Below are 24,868 nucleotides of genomic sequence, written 5' to 3' on the forward strand. Positions count from 1 at the left end.
TAATTACATGATTAAAGTGAATAAAAGGAAGAAAAAAATAATAGTAGCAAATATTTTGATCATCAACCACCGATTTGAACTAATGTTTGTATAATACTTTAGCAATTCTCGCTGAGCGCCCATCACATTCATCTCAATGTCTTCAGTGTTTTGATCGATACTAATATTATTATCATGTTAGAGCTTTGCTACTTGACATCCATTCTAGCATCTCCTGTTGGGAAAATAGTTTACCGTTGCACTGTCTCACGCTGCTCTGCTACCATGGTAGCTAGCTGCTGGAATATACCGCCCAATTCGGCAATCGTGCTTTCAATGCTCTCTATAGCTGTGGATCTATGTTCGATATAACGATCCTGTTCTGCCAGCATCAATTGCTGTTGCTGTTGTTGTTGTTCTGGTGTTATCATGGGTATGCCCAGCGAAAGTGTTGATTCGGAATTTTCATGTGCTGGCTGATATCCGCCTGCTCCTACTAGTGCTCCTGATCCTGCTGCCATCGTTGAGGTTGATGTTTCGTTTTGTTGTTGAGGCGGAGAGTCGGCGTTTCCACGTCGTCGCGATTTCAGTAGTGGCGAGCTCACTGGAACATAATGTTCGGTGGCATGAATTTCGATCCACAACAACTCACATACAATGGTAAAAAGGGAAGCTTACCAAATGATTGATCCGCATTTTGTTCAGCTGTAGAAAATAAAAATTGATCTCGTTTGTCCTTTGACATTTTCATGTTCTAAGTCCAAAAATCCACGGTCAAAAATTTATAAATTCTTGTCTAGCCCTTTTAATGTCGATATAACTGGTGATATCTCTCTCTTCTTCCGGCTTCTTACCTCTGTTCTAATTTCTAAAACGTCTTTAAAGCTCATTGAGGTGTCAGCCAGCTTACTTTGTAGTGCCACAACGACGTTGGAGGTATGTTCAGTTGCTTGTTTGGAGGGGTGTCGTTGATTTTTGGTATATTCCTGAAGCATAGCGATTTGTTTGTTGAGCTTGGCGATATCTTGTTTGATTATAAACGTCAGTTCCTATAATATATGATAAAGTATCAGCATAACTTTTTTTTCATTTAAACGAAATTTGCCAAGAAATAAAAGAGACGTACGCCAATCTCAACAGGCTTATCGTCGAATAATGTCTTGCGTTTGGCCACTAAATAAAAGGAATACAATTAACGGGAAATCATCAATTACGTATTAAATGGTTATGTCGAGTCTTCGCACTATTATAGTTCTCGTACATTTAGTCAGCTTCTCCAGTTTGCCGGCTGTGTTGGTGATGTTACGACTAATTTCAGCTGCCATCATAGAAAACTCGCTTCGAGAATGTGTTGACCGTTTGTTGGATGAAGTGTTGAAACTAGGTGATGAGAGTAGCGAACGACGTTCCAATGTAGTAGTAGGTGCGTTGTTTCGAGAACGCATACGGTCCACCATGGAGTGGAATTCGTTGGTGCGATCTTTAAATAACATTTGAGTAGCTTTTGCTGTCGTTCGTGAATTGTATGGTTTTCTGCTTGTTACGTGAGGTTAAGGGACTGAGTAAAGAAGAAAGAACGATTGGTTGGAATTCCCTAATTAAAATGATTTTCGATAGCTGCCATTTATAGAATCGCTTTTTGCAGATTTGTACTTGAGATACTCAAGTAGATATATAAGTGAGGAAAAGTCGCCCATCGTATATAATGTGATTTGACCAACCGACTGTAGAAATGATGCGATCCTTATTATTTATGTTTACAAAACAACAACGAAAGTTTGATAACTGCCCCAAAACTATTTGGACAATTCCCCAAACTCGTTGATTTGTAGTGTTAGAGAATGTGCGCCTCTTACTGGTGGCTAAGAATAACTTACTATCATACATTAGTATCGTATTACTGGTATGGCAACCGGTTACAACTTCTTAAAGAGATATACTTATAGAGTCATAACATTACCGTACCAAATTATCGCTATGTAATCACTTTAGGTCTTATATAAGATGAATCTCTTCGGCAAGAATGTGGTGTATTTGTACAAGATCAAGAAACCAAACATGACGATGTTTTGAGCAACCACAAAGATTTGATTTTTTAAGAGTAGCCACAGTGAAAGGTCTTAAATCTAAAGGGTGTACTAGACTTCTTTGGCGCGTGGCGGACAGACAGTGTTTTAATGTGTGGACACCAACAAGGTGCTAATTCAAAACTCAAACAATACGTAGTCGTGCCAAAGATGGAGCATCATTGCATCATTAAGGAATTCAGAAGCAGTGAGAATTGCCCTACTAGACATCATCCAACAAAACTGTACCAATCTTCTGTTGGTACCGAGTTATTGAAGGCCGCAAACTGGTTTTGCTCGGTAGATACGAAAAAGCCCTAGCAAGTACAACAAAAAATTCATCAAAAGTCTTACGTCTCTGGACTCGCGGAGGCGATCGTGATCATCAGCAACTGATGTTTCCCTCGCCTCACCTTCACATGTAGCTCCTTTTGACCCAGACAAACTGTTATGTGAAGCCGGTAATGTATGCTAGACAGCTCCCCTCGGGATGTATCGTCTCCTGTTGGTTCAGTGCTTGAACCTTTACTAGTGTATAAGCCGTACTATTATTAATGATCTATCTGAGTGGGCCTAGTATCTGTCGGAATGATGTGTTTATTGATAAGCAAATTTTTATCTCGTTCATATGTCAATATCACCACCATCACTTACAACAAGCTGTTTACTCGTTAGTGCTGTGTCCAAACAAATTAACGCGGGGAAACATGGTTTCATTTATTCGTCGCGGATTAGGGACGATGGGCATCGCTGGAATATTTCCCCTTTCACATCACTATTGTTTGTTTCCTCTTTCTTTCCCGCTCTAACAAAGAAATCAAGTATAATATGCTGTCAAGGATATCAAGTCGACAAAGTAATGAAAGAAAATTTAATTATATGGCAAAAGCATAGGGTAATACTGATCACCACCATATATCTTTTTCAAGCAGAAGCTCTACTTCAGTTGTCAATACTATTTGTCTCTTGTACGACAGCAGCCCATGCCAATCGTGATAGCATTGAGTATCGCGTTGTAGGAGCTTTACCTGATACACAAACAGGTGAAGCGATCTCCGTTGTGGTCGACGACACGCCGTACCCATTATCTCCATCACAACGAGATAATCTTACGTATATCGGAAGAGGACCTGTGGCAACAAAAGGATACTACTATGCACATGTCGTTGGTGACAACAATGAAGTTGTCATACAAGAGCCATTTGTCCGTGCACCAAGTCAGAGTGATACAGACTATGAATTCTTCAACCGCTCGCGTGCACATTGGGATATCCCGTCAGTGCCTTCTTTATATGAACCACTGTTCGATCGGATGCAATCCGATCTGCACATTGACGGCGATATTGGGACTGTCCATTTCACCGGCAACTACTCGGAGCTATATAACTTGCACGGCGATGCTCTAAACGAAGATGCCAGTGTAACTGTAAACATGTCATTTATCAGGTAAAAGAAGGAAAGCTATCAGGTTTTTTAGCAAGAAAAAAATGTTAATGTGAACTTGTGTATATCATAGAGGACAAGAGCTTTATACGTTTGATAATGTTGAGCTCGAGCTTTCTGGCCGCTCTTCTCGATGGAACCCAAAGCTGAGCTACAGTGTAAAAATCCCCAAGGATGACGGTTCCTCTTTGTATGGCTATCGCCGGCTTAAGTTACGGTCGCTGTTTACGGATCCTTCCTATCTTCGTGAAGCACTAGTTTATAAAGTGATACGAGCGACTGGGCTTGCTAGCACGGATTTCTCTTATGTCAGGTATACATTCTCGCAAAGCTTCAGCTATACAGTACACAAAATAGGGTGCAGCAAGAAAAAAGTCAATACTTTTATATCGTACATTGTCATCTTTAATATATAGAGTGTTTCTGAACGATAAACCAGCTGGCTTCTTCGGCTTAATCGAAAACTTCAAAAATCCATGGCTCAAAAACGAGTTTGCCGGTGGTGATTCAAATTATCAACAAGGCAATTTGTATCAGGGAAGACTTGTGGGCAATATCTTCAGTCCTGGTGGTCGTCTATCGGATTTGGAATATTATGGTGATAACATAACCGCGTACGATGAAGGACAATACAAGATCAAGGAAGATCCATCGAACGATGAACCTAGCTTCCAGCCATTGATGGAATTAACAAAGTTCTTAGGGAATGCGCCTGTGGATAACACTGAAGCATGGGAGAAGCATTTTAACATGGATACCGTGTTACGCAGGTAAATATAAGAAAAAACCAAATAAAGAATATGGGCATGCAAGAATAAGAAGCTTAGAATAGTATTCATATTTTACCCTTATGTACATCGTTTAAAAAGCATGGCACTAGAAGTTATCCTTGGTTTTTCCGACGGTTATCTGACCCTAGCCGACAACTGGTACCTCTACCAAAATGGTCGCAACTCGAAACAATTTGTATATATATCTTCAGACGTTGACATCACTGCCGGTTCTACTATGGTCAAAATGTCGGATATGATCTCAGGAAACTACAGCACATTCCCAGGATTATTACGCCGGCCGCTCACGACACAATTTTTGCGCGTACGCCAATACAAGCAACGTTTTGAACAGATTTTACAAGATCTTGCTAACCAATTGGTCAATCCAAGGGTGTTAAACCCAGTAATTGATTCAATGGCGGATATGATTCGCCAAGATGTCCAATGGGATCAAAATTTGCCCAGGCTGGGTCATACTGAAATTGATATTCTCGCGAACCAAACGTCAAATATTCTAAGCAGTGACAAGTTGGCCGGTATTATAGATAATGCAACGCTCCAGGATGCAATGAATCGCCCACAGCCAATTCCGTTCGACCTCGCAGTAAACGGTCCTACAGGTTATATTTCATTGGCAGGTGTCAAGGAGTTTATTACGAACAGTAGTCGCGCAATTTTATCATTCTATGATCATTGATGAAACGATTTAATAACAATGTATATAAACTTCAGTCTCTATTAGATGGCTCGAGCTTGAGCAGTATGCTTTATCTGTACTTTTGCTACTTTCTGCCCTAGTTTTCGCTAATATCGATGTTCAGCCTGCCCTTATTCAGTTTAACGGTTCTCAAGATATACCGTTGGTCCATGCAACTTCTTTAAATGCCACAGAGCGCACGATTTCTGATTGAAATCAATTTTCACAGAGTAGTTTTTAACTTCTTTTTTATTTGTTATGCAGCCTCACATAACATAACGCTTTATTAGAGACCTGCGATGCAGCTTGGTAGATGACTTTTGCATGATATACTTTATAAGGACGTAAACTTCGTAAATCGAACGAGCTTGTATGATACATAAGGATGAATACCCATACATCCTTTTCTATAGCAAATTACTCGTAGCAACATAACTATACCTAGTCATATGTGGTTAATATATGCTTTTCTACATATATGATTCGTATGTATCTAAGAGGAGCTTATAATGCACAATTTACTTTTGGTCTAACTGAAGTGGTAAAGGAGGGTCTTCCATTGCTAAGCAAACAGAGTTCGTATTCCTATCAGCAGCATCGACAAATTGTCGATATGTAAAATGACACACATCCCCGTTTCATGCCGTAAGCTGCATAAGCTCTTATAAACCTTGGAATTCGGTTTATATGACTTGAAGACTCCTTTGTAGATTGTTTCATATGTTACTCTCACATATAATGCCGTCTCTGACGAACCAGCGTCCGCTTGCCACAAAAAGCTCTATAAAAAATCAGTAGCTAGTTTACATACTTACTGGGTAAAAAACACTCAACCGAGTAATATCTATATCATCTGCGTTACTGAGTACACTGCGCTATGCAGGTGCTAGCAGAGGATAAACACTTGTGTTGAGGAACGTACATATTCACCAATGATAACAATGGCACAAGATTTAATTCGGTCTTTCTTTTCTGTCAAAAAAATCAGTTTGAAGAGGTTATCCACACGGTGGCTAAGAAATCTAGGATACAATATAAGGCGACAAGGCAAATACTACACATAAGTAACAAACCTTCATATGGAAAATATGATTCGTGCGAACCAATGCTCCAGTATTCGCGCGCACTAAAAGTGACGGATATATTATGCTTACACTATCGACTTCAAAATCCGGAAGTGATTTTAGAGTAAATGGAATTGAACTGATCCTTGCGGTACATTTTCAATAAACCAAGCTATGACTGATATGTCCGTCGATACTAGTTTGCTATTTGAGCTCTTCAATGGTACAAGTTTCCCAATATCTACAGTCTATATCAAAAATAACACGCAGATAGGTATATAATAGATTATGCTGAAGAATGCGACAATTTCAGTATGCAAGTATGTGTCATAGTTTTAATGCTTGCTACATATTTTTATACAAGTTACTGAAACTCTACCTATCAGTGTATCATTCTAACAATAAAATGAGCTAGTACATCATGTGCTATACACCAGGTAAAGTTCAGGTCACCCGCTGAGCGAACTGGTGGTGCAGATAAGATCATTTTATGCAGGACGGCGTTACTTGTTCCTGAACTAAAAAATAGCATACCCATGGTATCTGTAGAAGGGGATCGCGAATTCTTGTTGACTGAGGAATCAGACCAACATGTTGAGCAAGTAGAACACATGGAGCCACTGGCAGTGGGAGGTTAGTACTCTTTGTTAACTGACTGAACAACCCTTCTAAGCAGTCAATTCCACTTGCTGTAGTGCTAACGACTTGTTTTTCTGTTCGCATTGTATGGAATAGATCAACGTCTGGAGCGCAAGATTGGCTGGTTGTCGGGTGCAATGGTCAACATTAGCTATATAATTGGAGCTGGCATTTTTGTTGGTCCTTCATTGACATTACAACTGGTCGGTTCGGGTGGAATGAATATCATCGCCTGGACAATCGGTGCACTGATAGCAATGTCCGGAAGCTGGACGTTTGCTGAACTCGGCACGATGGTGTGTTTTGCTATCTCGTTAACAACCTGTTTCTTTTATCAAATTGACTATCGAAAACTGATACTTTACCTTTTTTTCCATTCAGCTTCCAAGGAGGTATGCGGGTGGGAAGATTGAATATGTACTGTCAATGAAAAGTTAATTCACAAGTGTCCATAATTAGTGGCGGTGAAGTTGGCTATTTGGAATATTGTTACCGCAAACCAAAGTACCTTTTAGCTTATATGTTTACCATGTGGAACCTAATGAATCGATCGAGTAGTGTGGCAGCACAAGGTAACGGAAAATGGTCGGCGTGGTAATAGTCGGACACCTGCTGACAGCTTCATTGTTTTTTGTGTTAGGCACAATATTCGGATCGTACATGAATTATGCATTTTTTGGTCAAGACTATAAGTCAGATTTGACTGAACGATTGTGGTCGTGTAGGTTTTTTATTTTCGGGAGGGTGAAGAAATCGGCACGGTTATGCTATGGTAACTAACTATAAATGCCAAAAATAGTGATTTGTTCTACAGTGTTGACTATTGTAAATATATTGTCGATAAAGGTAATACTATGATTTCGTAGTGGATCAAAAAATTATTTAGGAGCCAATTTATTGATGCTGCTGTTTGAATATCAAGGCTTCTCTAAGAATGATGAGTGTCTTGACGGTTGTAAAACTTTCAGTCCTTGGACTTATAATCTTTGTTGGGATTCTCTCTTTGATTGGCGTTATTCCTAATGATAATGACGTCAAATCAGCTCTTTCTTTCCAAGGCACATCCGATACAATTGGGCCATACGCCTCTGCATTGTACTATGTATGTAATTCAGCAATTCACAATGATATGAGCTCCCTTATCATGGAGCTTATTGGAAACTAAGTGTTTTTGCTTAGGTCATGAATGCATATAGCGGATGGCACAACCTCAACTTTATATTAGATGAGGTCAAGGTAATATAGCTCCATAGCATATGTTGCATACTGTTTATTGCACTGACACATTTCTTCTACAATCAGGACCCGATAAAAAACCTCCCTAAAGCATCAGCAGCAGCATTAGGAACGACAGCTTTATTATATATCATGACAAACGTTGCTTACCTTACTGTTCTTGGAACTGTAACCATGAAAGAATCCGAATTTATTGTTGCTGCATCTTTGTGAGTATGCTACTAAAGCCTATCCAAACTTTATAGCTGTTATATTACCATTTCTAATCATGTCTTTAAATTCAGTTTCACGAAATCGTTGGGTGAAAATTTCGCTACAAAGGTCCTTCCAATACTTATTGCACTTGGAGCACTCGGATGTGGTGCATCAGTTAATTTCTCAGCAGGGAGAATAATAATGGAAACGGGTCGCTCTGGTCTTTTACCCTTTGGACGTACCTGGGGCCATGTTAATCCTAATGTCAAAAGTCCGGTCAATGCATATCTGCTGCAGTATTTTTTGACAGTTCTTTTCACCGTCGCATTACCACCAGGTGCTGTTTATCAGTTTGTTATCGCTTTCCAAGCTTATCCTGTATATGTAAGGGGAATGCTTATATTTTGGGGCTATGGAAGTCGAAAGAATGGCTAGATTTCACTTATTCTTCATCACATACACTATAGGTATTTTATACGCTAATCGCATTGGGACTTATTATCCTCCGAAAGCGTGAGCCGCATAATAAGCGGCCGATCAAGGCACCGCTAGTGCTTGTTTGGACATTTATGGCATTCACGATTTATGCTATTATTTTCGTGTTTATTCCAGTAGAAAATCCACATTATCCATACTGGGGTAAAGTACTATACAATCAAGCAACAATCTCGGCAGCTAACTGTTCTGTCACTATATAGTACCATACGTCACGGCTATTGCATCGATGATTGTATATGGAATACTTTGGGTAAGTTAATCTGTATATAATTGTTGAGGTCCACAAACTTACACGACCAAATCCCTAGTATTATCAGATTGTGATCCGAGACACACCGAGTAAATCGTATAACGAGGATATTCGGCAACAAGGCCAAGTGGCACTAGAAAGAGAGGTGTTTGGAGAATACACACGTCTCTCCACAGACAGCAACCAGGCATAATATTGTCACGAGAAGAAAAAATGATTTGAATTGTATATTGAGCAATATCAGAACAGTTATCACAAGCTAAATAATGGCGGGATAGATGCTTTGGTGAGGAAAATGGGTAATATATAATGGTACCAAGGAAAATGGGGAACTCGAGTGGTATATTTCAAGTGGAAGATATTATAAATGTGATATTTGGTTTTACAGTGTTGTTGGTCCGATTTCTCTTTACGCGTCTTCGTTCTTTGTATTTTCATCCTTTGCGTACGTACGAATGCTTAGTACCAAATCCGAGACTTCTGACTGGCATCGAGTAACAGCTGCCTGTAAGTCCCCATCCGACTCTTCTGCCGTCTTCGACAATGCCTGCAATTCTTCTCGCACGCGTTCCACAAACGTCTGATTTGTTGCTTGAACCTGATCCCGCATCTTTTGTAATTGTTCAATCTTTTCTTTTTGTTCTTCTGCCCATTGATATGCTCTTGATTCATGTACTTTGGACAAGAGATAACATCGTTCCGTCATCATGGCGAGTTGTGCCTTGACTACCTGAAGTTCACGACGCAAGCAATCTACTTCTCGCTGCGGCCCTGATGCCATCGAATCCTTCAACACCTTATAGTGTTGTTCCAGCCGTGCTTGCTCTTCCGTTTCGTTTCGGTGTTTCTCTAAGGCGACTTCTAGTTCTTTTCGGGCAACATGAGCTTCATGTTTGAGCTTCTTCACTTGAGTCTCCATGCTTTGAGATGACTTTTTGGTTGTATTTAATTGTTGCTGTTTTGAATCAAGTGTCCGCATCAAGGTTTGGATCTCGGATCGGTATTGTGTGTTGGACTCGGCATATTCTTGTGCTTGCAATGTATTTTGTTTCTTGGTTTCTTTCGCTACTTGCAGCTATGTGTGCGTTATTACGAGAAGAAGAGCATCGGTTATTACGAGCAATTTCCGTGGACTGGACAAAAAGAATATGTATATGCGAACCTGCTGTCGAGTAGAAGCTAGTTCTTTTTGAATGGTCTCCCATTGTTGTTGGAGCTGAACGAGTACTTTCCCTGATCTTGAGCTGTGAGTTCCACTGGTTGCCATGGGGCCGTTCGTCGAAGTTTGGATCATCGTATTTTGAAACCAAGAAAGAGCACTGTGAGAAGCTTTTTTCTTCTTTTTTGCGCTGTCAGGCTCGCGGTGGGACACTTTTTTAGTGTCCAGCCTTGGAGTGGCACGAGGTTTAAAGTTCCACAAACATCCATGCAAGTTTCAATTCAACAGATTGCAATTTTCTGTTGATACCATTAATGAATGAATTTAGGAGAAGCGTAATAAATATCCCCTAAACCAACAGTGTCTCAGTATTTTACTGGCGAGAAAGTTTTCTTATTGCATTAAAACATTGAAAAGTTAGCCACTTTTTTCAATCTAATGCTGCAACAGCATCTTAGGAGTACTACCGAGAAAGGCACATGTGTTTATGACGTAAACCTTTACGTGCATTGGACATAGTTTTGTTTAATCTGGCATTGACATAGAACGATAAAATAGCTCGTCTACTATTGGTGATGTATTCTTTGACATTGGTCATTGAATTATATATTCGATATACTATCTCTGCGGCATCAAATGGAACGCTATCCCAATCAATAATATGTACTTTTGCTTCTCCACCAAGTCAAGACCTGGCTTCATTTTGGCCGCTAAGCTGTCTGGGTCGAAGTCATGATAGATGAAAACGAATTGCCGTACATATCGACGTGTGTGGCTGTACTAAGCTTTAATAGCAACCGAACCCATCCAACATCATCTTGTTTAATCATTGTTACAATATCATCGATAGTAGGAAATATCGCAATCCGATCGACAAGCTTGCTTGCGATAAAGTTGCATTGAAGGTTTAGAGTGATTCTTTAACTCGAGTACATTCAGTATATGTAATTCCAGTGGCCGCTCAGTAGACTAGGAATCGTGGTATGAATGTCTGAAAGCATATCATCAGACTATAATACACCATTCCAATGGAATAAACTAGAAATCGCTCAAAGTTCTAACCATGCTGATATTTGTAGAAATTATCAGCGAGGGTCCGCAAATTCCAGCACAATTTCCAAAGCCAAACTGAATAACAAGATATAGTTAACTCACATGGCTTCATCATCATATCATAGTTTTCATTAAACGCTGTGTTTAGTCGCGGGTGACGATTCTAAAATCATTGGGGCCAGCAATGGAAAAAAAAGTTAGTGAGCTCCATCGATGGCTGATAACTTGGTTCGACGGGTTTTCTTTGCTTTATCCTTGTGCATAAGCCGTTCCGTTATCGTCGCCTTCATACCTTACATCGGAGAAAGTAAAGCTTGGTGCAAAAATGTTACCCGCAATCATGCCTTGGTATAGGTTTCCTTCCTGGCAGTCTTTAGCGCCGTCTCCGAGTTCAATGCATAAACATGGAACTTTGAATTTCTCAGCGTAAACAAACTAACCAACAGCTTAAACGTTGATGATGTTTCCGATTTTTAACAAAGATTTTACTCAGGTTAGAGCTTGTCAATCTCCACCTTGACAGAGAAGAAAAGTAAAGCACACCTAACATAAGAGAATTTTGCTGTCGCTACGCCGATAAAGTCAAACACTTTGTAGAGATAGCTTCTCGCATACATGTTGAATTCAGCGCTAGTGCACGAAGCTTCAAGCGTTCGTAGACATAAAGTTTGGTGCCTGCATCTCTGGAGAATTTCAGATTTTAGCTAGGCTTGGGTTATTGTGAGCTTCGTTGCGAAATTTCTAGTTTTGAGGACGTCCTTGAATGTCTTGAACTCGTTACTCTATCAACAACAAGAAAAAAGCAATCGACAACAACTTGTTATATGTTCGGAGTTATTGCATGTAAATGATAAAGCTCTGATTGTGTTATGAACATTCCTCGACCTCTACGTGATCATCCTCAACCTCGATGATCACATACTAAGTCCCCACGTATCAATATCATCAATTATCATCATCCAAATTATCAACCTCAATACCAATCTTTCCGTTTATTCATAGCAATAAATTTCATAGTAAAAGATATATGTATTTACCATTAGTCTTTGAATAACAAAACATCAGTCAGTTATATTTTTCCTTCCTATATCTTGTTCTTTGCTCTTCCTCATCATCTGGACTCCTCCTACCTTCAGGTTTCCTTCTTCTCTTGTCCTGTACTTGCTGAAAGCACCTAACACATTCTCGTCCGGTCTTTCTGTCCTTGTCTTGCCTCGTTCCTGTCCGCACCTTACAGTGATTGTCTATGATATGAATCGTCCCAACTTCACCTTCGGCGTGCAAGTTAGAATGAATTAGGTCGAATGTCGGTACTAATAATTGTGGTACGGAACTCTTTTTGTAAGTGTTTGAAAGCGATTGTGAGGCTCGCATGATGTGTATTATCGTCATTGTTGATCAGCGGCCTGATTAAAATGCTCAGGTTTGCTTTTAAAAGCGAAGTATCATGAGTTTGATTGATGTTATTCCTTATTGATTATGCATAACAGTATCCTTCTTTTGTCGCATGAACTGTTCCAGTATGGAGGATTGGACTCATATCTGATCGCTTGAGAGGATATGTCGCACCACCAATTATGACCAGCATGAGCATCTCACTTTTATAGACTGTTGAATATAACACGGTAGTCAATATCATCCTTGCTGCTTACTATTTTGGTTGAAAGTATTGTAGCAGATATTGAACCATTAATGAGACGTGCTATTTGAATATGCAGCGTACATTCAGTAGCATTTCTAAATAAGTAACTAACGACAGCAAGAGGAGCTTATAAATGTTAATGATCATAATGACGGTAGTAGATGGCAGTCTAGTTGTGTTATGCAATTTATTGTGAAAGACTTATAGACCTTCCCTATAGTAATATGATCACTTCCTTGCAGTACGTATCTTCTTCAGGAACCTAAGTGCTGTGGTCTGGCGCCATGTTTGAAAAAATCCTATTGGGAAAAAGACAAACCTGTGTGGTGAAAATATATACCAAAAGTGGGGAATTCATGCGTAGGGGTAATGATGTAAATGTGATGTGTGGTTTTCTGCTGTTGTTGATGCGCTGCCGTGTAGGGCCTCCTTGAATTCTACATGCTGTTGTAGTTGTAGAGTATAGTAGTTAGAGCGAGCAAATAGTTTGTTGTCGGGAAGTCTTCGCTATCAATGTCATCAAATAGCTCGCGGGAGTAATTATTATTGATCTAATCCTTTTTTTGAATTTTCAATTCTGTAATCCATTTATTTTTTTATCTTATTTATTACAAATAAACTAATGACAAAATTTTTCACTTGCTTGCAGTTGTACTTGCCTCCTTACTGGGCCACAGTATTCTTTATGTAGTCTATTCAAATCACAAAAGCAAATGTTATTCTCTGGGAAGCTGAGTATAAATCGAAAGAAGAAGTTTTTGTTCACAAAGTAACTAAGATTCCCATAAGAGGAGTTCTGTTTGGCTACCATAGTATTATTATCGATACTTCTAGTTAAATGCTACTTTGATTATATACACTAAAAAACGGCAATGTGTATAAGCTGTCAAAGAAAGCAAAGCAGAGCAATCAGCAATGGCATCGTCGAAGAACGTATTTGATGACGATGTGAAATATTTTACTACGTTGATAATAATCGTCGTGATGGTCGATCGATTGAAGGACAGGAAAGATAATGATAAAGAAGATGTCGTAGCTATGAGCCGACTAATTTTTTCTACCGATAATACTTATTTACTGCACCGTCTTGGTGTACAGCTACCCTCTTGCTAAGCAAAAAGTGCTATACTCAACCGCAGCAGTACTGATAAGTATACATTGCTATTAGTCATAGCTAGCAGCCTCGATGTTATTATAATCGTATCCGTAGTAGCTTCACAAATCATCTACATATTGGATCACTTTAGTAAATAAAATAGCATGTTACAGCTATTCCTCTGTGTTTATTCTCCTTGCCGCAGCATGATTCTCAGGCTGAAGCTTGAACTAATAATGAGGTCCATGAAAAAATAGCATGCATTGTATGTGTACACCTTTAATTTTTGTACTCACAATAAGTTATTGTTGAACCAATCGCAGTAACACTTCTTTCTTTCGACCGCATAGCATTAATTCCTTTGACTCCTTCAACGATTATTCAGCAAAAGGTCTTCGCATTTATAATCATATCAGTAATATCATTGTTACTATATATTTTATTGTTGGTTCTTAGAGTGGATCAAAACGTATAAATAACTTGGACGAACAATTAAATAGAAGTAAAAATGACTGGCCTTTAATTATTCCGGTTTGGCGGTGCAACACTTTTGCCAGACAACAAACAATTACAACAGAGTACCGCCGCGCTAAAATACGTTGACAACATACAAACGAGTAGAAGGCGGGATTCGACAGCATCGTAATTGTATCGTATTATATTGTTGTATCATAGGGCAAGCGCCGAGGAAGTTCATTAGAAAAAGATTATAAATAGCCACGCTATCACTAGCAATAAAAGGTATCTTTTAACAACCCTCTATCCTCTGATAATCCGTTGCTCTTATTCTTTCTCATTAGCTACGCATCCATCCGCCAAAAAGCGACTCGACACCTGTGGCTACGGTATTTTCGCCAAATGGATTCGGCATTTTATCAAATAAAAAAAGGTAATTTGAGACCTGCTTGCTCAGATTTAAATTGCGTCGACCGAGAATCGAACTCGGGTCATCCGCGTGGCAGGCGGATATTATACCACTAAACCATCGACGCTTCGATGATATTGTTGTAACACAAAAATGACGTATGTCAAAGTAAGAAGCTACGTATACGTCCTCCTCTCCCTCCTCTCAAAAAAAGGAAAATTTTTCCTCAGGAATCTAGGTCAACTGGTAAAATAGTTCAGCCCACTGGTTTAGCCGAGAATGGATGGGTTCAGCAATTATCCCTTTTTTAATAAATGCTCCTAGTTCCTAGCCTATTCTCTTACATATATCTCTTGAAGAATAATCTATTAAAGATAATTTAAAAAAGATTTATTATTTTAATTTTTAAGTATTTTCTATAAAAAGATATACATTTCGAAACTATTAAGGGTGCTCTGAAAAAGGGCGAACAGCCATTCGCCCCACTAACGAATAGAAATAAATTTAAAATGCCACAAAATTTGCTTCCATATGAAGGTAGGTCGAAGCTTCCAAATTGAGCGAATCGTAGTCTCAACAAATTGTTGAGACGACGCCTTAGTCCAAACTCGAAAAAAAAAATTGCTGTCTCACATTCATTCAACGGCAAAAAGCATACCTGTCTATAATTGTAGTACCAGTAGTACAAATAAATCTCATTGAAATAAACATTTTTACTACTTCTTGGAGATATATATGGACAAGAATAGTAATAACATAGTCTGAACGCTTGCAAAATTGGTCTCAAAATGTCCGTATGGACCACCACAGTTTTGGTAGTACCCTACTTCTAAATTAGGACCCCATCCGGATGGCCGTTCGCCCTTTTTGAGAGCACCCTAAGACAAAAATTAAAGATTTTTTACAGAGTTTCGAGAACCTTTTTCTAAGAGAAATAACCACAAAAAGTCGCTGCACAAGCTATAATAAACGCATCCCCTTATTTCCTCCCGGTTGAGTTGAAAAAAAGTGGAGGTTGGTGGCTGAGCGGGAGAAAAGAGTGATTTGGGGGGGGGCATTTATGCTATACACAATTTATGCAGACAACTCAATTATACTAGCATACCTTTTCATGATTTTCTTTATTATCCCATCCATGCAATAAAAAAGTGTAACTTCATATATCCATATGTCCATCCAGCCTGCAAGCTATTAAGGCTAATATTCTTCATACTGCATCTTCTAAATGATCGAGTCATTGCCACATTTATGCATCTTGTATTGCGAAACAAAACCCGGCGCTGCCATAGCGTATTGAATGTAGTAGGGAGAAATGATAATAGTCATGATGATGTTTTATCCATATATAGAGTAATAAAACAAGAAGGCCGGCGCCAAAGCAACGTGTATGAGCATAGAAGAATGGAGGAAAAATTGTGATCTACTTTAGTACGAGTGCTTAGAAATAAAAAGTTGTGGTCGTCGTGTCGTCATAACAGCGAATGCACATAGATGGCAAGTAAAAAGACAAGTCGTCGTCGTGTTGTATGTGTAAGTACAAAGAGCAAAAAAACGAGATGAGCGGCGTTGTGTTGATGTGTGTAGGGGTCGCAATCTGACCCATGGGTCAAAACCGACCCGCGGGTTGAGGACGGGTCAACGGGTCGGGTTGATGCTTTTCTGACCCACGGGTCAACCCGTCTAACCCTTGACCCGACCCGTTGACCCGTTGTGACCTGTGTATACATATGATATCTATGAGGTACTTGTATTCAAGTAGTCAATCTTCTTGTTGGTTCATTATATTAAAGATGTAGTTGTCAATATGTCTGCTATAGAACTGTAACATAAAACGTACTTATATTCTTTTTCATTGTGGGATCATATTTTATATTCAAAAGTGTAAGATAAGTAAGCTATAAGCAATATATGTAATAGTAGTAAAGAAGTAGCAATAGTACAATGAGAATAGACAATAGAGAGTGGCAGTGAGAGACGAGATTTGACAAAAGACGTAGAAGGAATTAAGAAAAGAGAAATGAAAGAAGAAGGAAGAAATGAAAAGAAAAGGGAAAAGGGAAAAGGATTAGGGGCATTTAAAGGAAGTCGATTTTTAACCACACTTTAACCATTATGCTTTCTTTAATGCATGTGAGCGCAAACGATTTCTTTTGTTATGGCACAAACCCCTTTACCTTTAAGAATAATCACACAAAACGTAGATATTGCTAGCACTACTAGGAATTTGCGTGCCATCATCTTAGAGAGCTGTGTATACATGTAGTTTTGCACTTCCAGTGCTCAAGCTCAGGTTGATTGATTCTCCATACCCTACAGAAATATAACCTGGGATACCATGAGGCCGTTCGAGTACTAGAAGAAACAGGCGTTTGCTAAATTGATTATACAGGACACCAATAAACACTTGTATACAGCCTTTACAACTGGGCTGACGACATAATGATGCCGGTGATATTGGAGCTGTGCAATGAGAAAGCTGAAGTCTGTCGAATTTTCAAGCTTGACAAGTGTCGTGAGGTATGTTATCAGTACATATGTTATCCGTATAGTTTGTTAAAAGTGATGCATGAGAGCTAATTGTCATTATCTTCCTCTTCTTTATTAGCTTGATGAACGTCACAGACAAGTGTATAAGGAGTACAGATACTTGGACCGATTTCAAGAATATTACGATGTCGACCCTCTCATTTTGTGCCGATTGCATATCTGATCATGATCCCAAGAATAATGTGTACCACACTCCTTCGTAGTAAGTCAAAGAGGTGGGATTGGTTATGTGCTGAAGTAACTAGCGTACACAATCACTTGCAGCTAACAAGAGATGATAAATCACACAGACCAATGTATTTCTCTAGTGATATTGTGGGTAATGGGATTACCTTTATCCTGTTGAACTAAACATCACGTTTGTATGGGGTCCAGTTACTAGAGCAAGATCATGGTCTTACAGACAATAACAAAGCTTTTGCAGTGATAGTGTTTTGTTTACGTAACCTGCTACCTGACCTCGTACACCTGCAGCGGCTGATGTTTTTGGGAGCCGTTCAACCAGTAATTGACTTTTGTCGCAACCTACTTCATTCTGGTGTAAGAAATTTTAAAATCCAGCAAGACATGTTTTTATTAGGGGGAAATCTCGGAAATATGGTTCTAGTATATGATCACTATAAGCTACTTTTTGATAAGCATATATACTATGTATCAAACAGTAATAGCACAACAACTATCTTGCTGCTCACAGCAGAAAAATGCATTTTTGCTACTGTTTTGGTCCTAGAAGTTTATTGTGCATTTGTGCTTCGTGTATGCATGTGTGTGATGTGCAAGATGTTAAAGGGCGGGTATATGTTTTCAATGGTATCGGGATGGTTCTTATTTATTGGGCCAGTAGCACAGTAGTACGATATACAAAGCTCAACGCTGTGGAGGATTCTTGCCACTTCGGCTTTGTTTTAATCGTGTTCTTGCATCAACGCATCACGGAATGATTCACGGCCTGTGGCGGCAGCAATCCTATTACCAGATACCAATCAATGACTAGATAAAGAAAACGAGATTTAAGACTACTTGAGAGCTCTCCTCTTATATTTTCTCCGAAAATATTAAGTGGTATCTTTCATGTTTATATATACTAAGTAAAAACTTGTACGTCGAAAATATCCTCGTCAGATGATAATCCAAGACCTTGCTCGTCGTGCGTATTGATAAAAAATCCAAGCAAGCTTGCGCCTTTATCAGCGGCTGGCTTAAGGGTATAGTCAATCATCTACTCAGATTACAAAGTCCAAAAGGTTTTGTAAAGCTAGTTATCCACTATGTCGTATGTTGCTTGTTGGATTTAAATATACTCGTTCAAAGATCAAGTGCCTAGGCGACCATGGCACGGACCCTTTTTATCCGAAAGCTAAAAAATTGTGTAACAGCAAAGCCCAACAACAAAGCAAAACCCGCTATCTTCTACAAATTCCCAGCTTTCTGAGGTATTCGGGCTATACTCCACGTTTTATATTCCCAATTGCCGGATGATCACTCAATTGCTTATGATAACTGGCATCCACTTTTTTAATGACGGTGAATTACATAATTGCCTAATTCATAAAGTGACAACATCATGATGGATGTGGTATCATGACGAGCGCGGTATAAATCTTCTATAAAAGCGAATCCTTTGCTGTCTGCTTTTCAAAAGTAAAATTTCCCGGCGGATGGATGGATGATCGTTAGTATCTACGATAGAAAAAATGCTTTTGTGACATGAGCCAGTTGGGTGATCATATAGTACACAGCGAGATAAATTGCTGCTCATAATTATATGCTCGTTGTTGCCGGGTTATTTTTAACAAGCACATCGGAACCTTGTTCTCTGCAAAAAAAGTGAACAATAAAGCTCAGTTTATGTCGGAAATTGGAATGCCCACGCAAGCGGGATGGGTGCCGAGAGTGAAAGTGCGAGACTCAACGTACCTGAAATCTATTTTAATGGTGGATCACAGTTCTCTGTCTTCTCTGCGATCGCGACATGGTTGATCCACCGTAACCTTTGCTATGAAACTATCAATAGAAAGCAATGCGCTGTCGAGTCATCTTCTACCTATGCTTTCAGTGGCTTCCCAAGGGTGAGAGTTGTTACACATGCCTGTTTTGCTCGGCCTCGCGGACATGTGGAATCCTTCGCTTATGGAACGAGTGAACAAGGGCGCGGAGACGTTATCCCTAAATTTCTATTTGCCGTTTTGTACTACAATAATCGATATAATATATAAAGGCCAGCATTATCGGAGATGCCCCAAAGAATCCCAAGCGAATTTCTTTCCTTAATATTTTTATACTTTTTTTTTGCTACTCGCCAGAAAGGGGTTCTTCTCTAAGAGTAAAACCGTATGACTGGATCCGTTGCAATGTCTACACGGTCTTCTTCGGGCACCGTGCAAAGCAGCAATCCATCCAACAATGAAAAATTACAAGTGTCAGCCGATCATCACATAATCGACGATACCATACCAGTGCACCAATTACAGCAGCGAAACAATGACGACGATATTGACGACGACGGCAAGGAAAAGAAGAAAAGCAAAAAAAATAAAAACAAAAAAGCAAAGCGCACCGTACCTGTTCATAAACTGTTTCGATTCGCAAAGCCATGGGACAAATTCATGATTGCAATCGCCTGTATTTGCTCGGTCCTTGTCGGTTTATTACAACCTCTCTGTGTTGTCTTTTTCGGTCTGATGATTAATCGGATTATGGATTCTATTGATGAGGGCAAGAGTCTGCCTGAAGCTACGCAGCCTATCGTTATCATTTTTGTCATTCTCGGCACCGTTATCTTGGTCCTTGCTTATATTGCCAACTCGTTCTGGATCATGTCAGGCGAGAATCAAACACGTCGTATCCGTAAACTTTATATCCATTCGATTTTGCGTCAAGATATGGTACGTAGAATAGAATCTTTGGTTTCTTGCATTTCTATATTGCTAGTTGTAGCCATTCAATTTAATTTTCGTGCTGACGCATACTTGCTCCTTAAAGGCATGGTTTGACCAATCTGAAGAAGGTTCGCTCACCACTCGCCTTGCAGCTGATTGCCAACTTATCCAAGACGGTATCAGTGAGACGTTTGGCACCATGATCCGCGCTATTTCAGCTTTCGTCCTTGGTTTCATCATGGCATTCGGAGTTGGTAAGGTTATGAGACGAAGATAGTGCAATATTACATAATATACTCGAGTGGTATACCAACATTGTGGCTCGATATACTCATACACACTGTGTTTTTATTCAAAAGGATGGAACCTTGCTGTCATCGTCCTTGCTGTGCTGCCTCTGCTGGGCGGTGTTGGTGGTCTCATGGGCTATCTTATCACCTCGAGTACACTCAAGGTGCAAGATGCATACGCTGACGCAGGCACCGTTGCTGAACAAGTCTTTTCCGGTGTTCGCACAGTTTATGCATTCTCGTTGCAAAAGCGTTTTGCTGAAATTTACGAAACCAAACTTGTCAAGGCACGTCAAGCAGGTGTATACCGTGGCTACGTTACCGGTCTCGGCGTTGGTGGTTTCCTTTTTGTTTTGTTCGGCATGTAAGTATCTCATCGTTTAATATCATTTAGAATCAGATTGCACTTTTATAACTAAATATGTTTGCTAATCCTTTCATTTTTTTTTGAAAAGCTACGCAATTTCCTTTTGGTATGGCGGCAAACTAGTCAAAGACGAGGCCCTTGAAGGATGGAGGGTTATGGTTTCTTTCTTTGTGATGATTCTTGGAGCGATGAGCTTGCTTCAACTACCAAACCACGTAACGACCATCTCGACAGCATGCGGTGCAGCCCACAAGATTTTCGAAACGATTGACCGTGTTCCTTTCATCGATCCTGATTCGACCGAAGGCATAACACCTGATAAAGTGATTGGCAACATCGAGTTCCGTAACGTTCAGTTCCAATATCCTACGCGTCCCGATGTCCCCATTCTCAAAAACCTCAACTTGAAGATCAAACCCGGTATGACTGTTGCCTTCGTCGGTCCCTCAGGCTCAGGCAAATCAACCAGTATTCAGCTATTGCAGCGCTTCTATGATCCTACCTCGGGTCAAGTGCTGTTGGACGGCAACTCTTTGAAAGATATCAACCTCAAATGGCTTCGTTCTCAAGTCGGCGTTGTCTCTCAAGAGCCTGTTTTATTTAATATGACGATTCGTCAAAATCTGCTCATGGGTGTTCACCATCAAGTTTCGCAAGAAGAAATTATCGAGGCTTGCGTGAAGGCCAACTGCCATACTTTTATCTCAAACTTGCCCAAGGGATATGACACATTAGTCGGTGAACATGGTGGTATGATGTCTGGTGGTCAAAAACAACGTATTGCTATTGCTCGTGCTATTCTCAAAAATCCACCCATTCTTTTACTTGATGAGGTATATTATTATTTTAGTGGACACTCTCACGCTACCATTTACGTTCCCTCGACTGTTATCAACAAAATGATTTATTTGACAGGCTACTTCGGCTTTGGACACTCAATCAGAACGGCTTGTGCAACGTGCTCTGGACGTAGCTGCTGCTGATCGTACGACTATTGTCATTGCCCATCGTTTGTCGACTATTCGTAACGCTGATTTAATTGTCGTCATGCAACAAGGTGATCTTGTCGAACAAGGTTCGCATAACGAATTGGTGGCACGCAACGGTGTGTACGCAGAGCTTGTAAGAAAGCAACAAATTGCTACTAAGCAAGTCGGCGCCACCGAAGATGAAGAATTCGACGAAGAAGAGCTTTTGCGCAAAGAGAACGAAGAATTGGAGCAGCATATCACCAAAGCGATCGAAGCTGATGCACTTGACGAAAAAGAGCCCGGCGGTCAGCACTTGGTGCGAATGAGCACCACATCATCGATTGACGCTTATGAACTCAAGCTACACAAGAACAAGGAAGAACGCAAGATGCGCAAGAAGCAGTCTGCTCCTATCGGTCGAATTTTGCAACAAATGCGAAGCGAATGGCCTTTGCTTTTCTTGGGTTCCATTGGTGCTACATTGGCCGGTGCCGTATTCCCAGTTTTTGCCTTTGTCATTGCCAAGTGTATCTACGCTCTTGTCCAACCGCCAGAGCTAGTCGCTCCTGGCCCATTGGAAGGTGCAAATTTATACGCGTTCCTTTTCCTCATGTTTGCCATTATTGCTTTCATTGGTTTTGGCTTACAAATGGGCAGCTTTGAAGTCGCTGGTGAGCTTTATACCGAGCGTTTCCGTGCCATGATCTTCCGCGCTTACTTGAAGCAAGAAATCGGCTATTATGATGACGAGGATAACAGCGTTGGCGCACTTACCTCAAAACTCGCCGTGGATTCCAAAAACGTCAACGAGCTCGTTACTAAGGTTCCAGGTGATATTTGCCAGATTATTGCTACTGTCATTACAGGTCATTATCATTACTAAGTCTCCTTTTTTCATTGTGATTTCGTCCTCAGTCCAAGTCTAACTTTCTATTATCGTCGTTATCGCTAAACAGGTCTCGTGATTGCATTTTATCATGACTGGAAAATGACACTTATTGTGTTGGCCATGTCACCATTCGTTATGGGCGCAAGTTTCTACGAATCCAAGATCCAACGCGGTTTTGAAGACCAAACCGCCAAAGCACATGAACACAGTGGTGAAATCGCTGGTGAAGCAATCAAAGAAATCCGTACTGTTGCAGCTCTTGACAAGCAAGCCTATTTCGAGAAAAAGTTTAAAAAGGCATTGCAACGGCCTCATCGTTTGGCTAAGCGCAAAGCATTCCTTTCGTCGATTGGTTATGCTTTGGGTCAGGGTATCATTCTGTACGTCGGTGCTGTGTCCTTCTATGCCGGTATGCATTTCCTTCAAGACGGCAAGCTGGCATTCGATGAGCTGTTCATCTGTTTGTTGAGTGTCATGATTACTGTGCATGGTGTTGGTCGAGCCAGTGTGTTTGCTTCTACTTATGCCAAGGCCAAAAACTCAGCTCTGGCTACCTTTGAAATATTGGACCGCCAATCGCATATTGATCCTGATCTGGAAGGCATTGAACCTGCTACCTCGACAATTGCGGGTGATCTTTCTTTTGACAATATAACTTTCCGGTTAGTAGCAGTACCTTTCAGTGCTTAATGACATTTACAGAAGACTTCTCCGCTAATTTATTTACGATCTTTTTCTTAATATATATCTTATTAGATACCCTGCTCGTATGGGTAAGTTGGTCGAACCTGTGAGCTTATAGTTTGTGTGTATCTCTGTCCACTAAGTATAATTTTAATGCAAACAGATATGCCCATTTTCGACGGCGAGTTCAACTTGGGAGGCAAGGCTGGCCAAACGATCGCTCTAGTAGGTCCCTCGGGTTGCGGTAAATCCACTACCATTGGTATGCTTCAACGTTGGTACGACCCTATTGAAGGCACTGTCCGTCTGGATGAACACAATACCAAAAACTTTACTTTGGGTAATCTCCGCAGCCATATGGCTCTGGTCGGTCAAGAGCCTGTCCTGTTTGACATGTCAATTGGCGAAAACATCCGATTCGGTATTGATGAAAACCGTGCGGTGACCCAAGAGCAAGTTGAGGAAGCAGCACGTGCGGCCAATATCCACAACTTCGTTGCTGATTTGCCGGATGGTTACAACACGCGTGTCGGTGACAAGGGCTCGCAATTGTCTGGTGGTCAGAAGCAACGTATTGCCATTGCCCGTGCATTGATTCGCAAGCCCAAGGTCCTATTGCTTGATGAAGCCACTTCTGCTCTCGACTCTGAATCCGAAAAGCTTGTCCAGGCTGCTATTGACAACATTATCAGTGAAGGTGGTCGTACAACGATTACCATTGCGCATCGTTTGTCGACAATTCAGGTAAATAACTAATTTTTGATGGTAAAATCGCGCATTTTAAACTTTTGCTGACATATGCACTGTATTTTGAACGTATTACCATAACAGGGCGCTGACTTGATCTGTGTCATCAAGGATGGTCGAGTGGTTGAACAAGGCACTCATTGGGAGCTACTGAAACTCGATGGCGTATACGCATCGCTTGTACGCCAGCAGTCCCTCAATGCTACTTAGACATATATCTTGCTCTTTCCTTCCCTTTCTCCGTCGTTGCTTCCATTACATTATACACACACAAACGCATTGTATTATCGTCCCGTCCAGTATATTCTCCTACTTTTCCGCTCCTCTCAAACATGTAGCACAGATCTACACACCTATTTCCCTCACTGCCGCTATGTACTACTGCTATCATTCCTGTTACTCTACAATTATATATACATGTTCTTTTGTACAATCAAACATATGCCTTTTCCTCACAATTCTTTCCTCCTCCTTTTTTTCTGGCATACTATGGTTGTCGAAAAAGTAAGCTTTTTGGGCTCGGTGTATACCATTTCCATTCGTTCAAATGCGAGAAGAGGGCATTGAACATTCTTTTTTCTTTGGGAGGGGGGTTGGATAAATGTAAACGAAAGAATCAGTGTGATTATGGATGGTAAGACAGGCACGAACCAGGCTGCTGCAGGAATGCCAAAAAGGTCAAAAGCCGAATTTTCTAAAAGTAGGTTGCTCCTCAAACTTTGCCGACCGCTTACGTTTAAATTCAAGTTTTATTATGACTGTGAACGCTGCGTCCTTGGCGGACATTTCGCTCGAGCCCGATCATGTGAAGAACAAAAAAACAAGAACCCTTCACGGAT

The 24,868-nt window shown here is 40.4% G+C and overlaps 5 protein-coding genes and 1 non-coding gene across 6 annotated transcripts; 3 read left to right on the forward strand and 3 right to left on the reverse strand.

The window, feature by feature from the left end:
- Positions 1–3: 3 nt before the first annotated feature.
- BDB00DRAFT_881174 (t-SNARE) lies at positions 4–3,139 on the reverse strand (the record flags this gene model as incomplete). Its single annotated transcript, XM_053128061.1, has 7 exons — positions 4–160; positions 235–583; positions 658–733; positions 834–1,028; positions 1,106–1,152; positions 1,241–1,459; positions 3,127–3,139. The coding sequence occupies 7 exons, from the start codon at positions 3,137–3,139 to the stop codon at positions 4–6; spliced, it is 1,056 nt and encodes a 351-aa protein (XP_052985021.1).
- On the forward strand, positions 3,097–4,736 carry BDB00DRAFT_743659 (coth protein-domain-containing protein; the record flags this gene model as incomplete). Its single annotated transcript, XM_053118500.1, has 4 exons — positions 3,097–3,491; positions 3,562–3,801; positions 3,905–4,258; positions 4,358–4,736. Coding segments are annotated over 4 exons (1,368 nt in total), but the record flags the coding sequence as incomplete, so codon positions are not given.
- Positions 4,737–6,540: 1,804 nt separating this feature from the next.
- BDB00DRAFT_401853 (amino acid/polyamine transporter I) lies at positions 6,541–9,141 on the forward strand. Its single transcript, XM_053117246.1, has 13 exons — positions 6,541–6,561; positions 6,758–6,957; positions 7,043–7,053; positions 7,121–7,233; positions 7,302–7,382; positions 7,461–7,507; positions 7,584–7,763; positions 7,841–7,897; positions 7,964–8,106; positions 8,182–8,476; positions 8,560–8,731; positions 8,791–8,840; positions 8,899–9,141. Exons 2-13 carry the CDS (start codon positions 6,799–6,801, stop codon positions 9,031–9,033), a joined length of 1,443 nt encoding a protein of 480 aa, XP_052985023.1. The 5' UTR covers positions 6,541–6,561; positions 6,758–6,798; the 3' UTR covers positions 9,034–9,141.
- A 108-nt stretch (positions 9,142–9,249) lies between these two features.
- Positions 9,250–10,134, reverse strand: BDB00DRAFT_783861 (uncharacterized protein; the record flags this gene model as incomplete). The annotated part of the gene is made up of 2 exons (XM_053120417.1): positions 9,250–9,915; positions 10,003–10,134. 2 exons carry the CDS (start codon positions 10,132–10,134, stop codon positions 9,250–9,252), a joined length of 798 nt encoding a protein of 265 aa, XP_052985024.1.
- A 4,577-nt stretch (positions 10,135–14,711) lies between these two features.
- BDB00DRAFT_t5 lies at positions 14,712–14,782 on the reverse strand. Its single transcript has one exon. It is a non-coding gene; the product is annotated as a tRNA-Gly (tRNA).
- Positions 14,783–19,535: 4,753 nt separating this feature from the next.
- On the forward strand, positions 19,536–24,239 carry BDB00DRAFT_867375 (putative ABC transporter protein; the record flags this gene model as incomplete). Its single annotated transcript, XM_053126336.1, has 9 exons — positions 19,536–20,087; positions 20,185–20,335; positions 20,441–20,735; positions 20,827–21,571; positions 21,654–22,575; positions 22,666–23,260; positions 23,355–23,371; positions 23,446–24,026; positions 24,114–24,239. 9 exons carry the CDS (start codon positions 19,536–19,538, stop codon positions 24,237–24,239), a joined length of 3,984 nt encoding a protein of 1,327 aa, XP_052985025.1.
- Positions 24,240–24,868: the final 629 nt, after the last annotated feature.

The sequence above is a fragment of the Zychaea mexicana genome, assembly GCF_025766255.1.
Source record: "Zychaea mexicana strain RSA 1403 chromosome Unknown BDB00scaffold_4, whole genome shotgun sequence".
Lineage (NCBI taxonomy): Eukaryota > Fungi > Mucoromycota > Mucoromycetes > Mucorales > Lichtheimiaceae > Zychaea > Zychaea mexicana.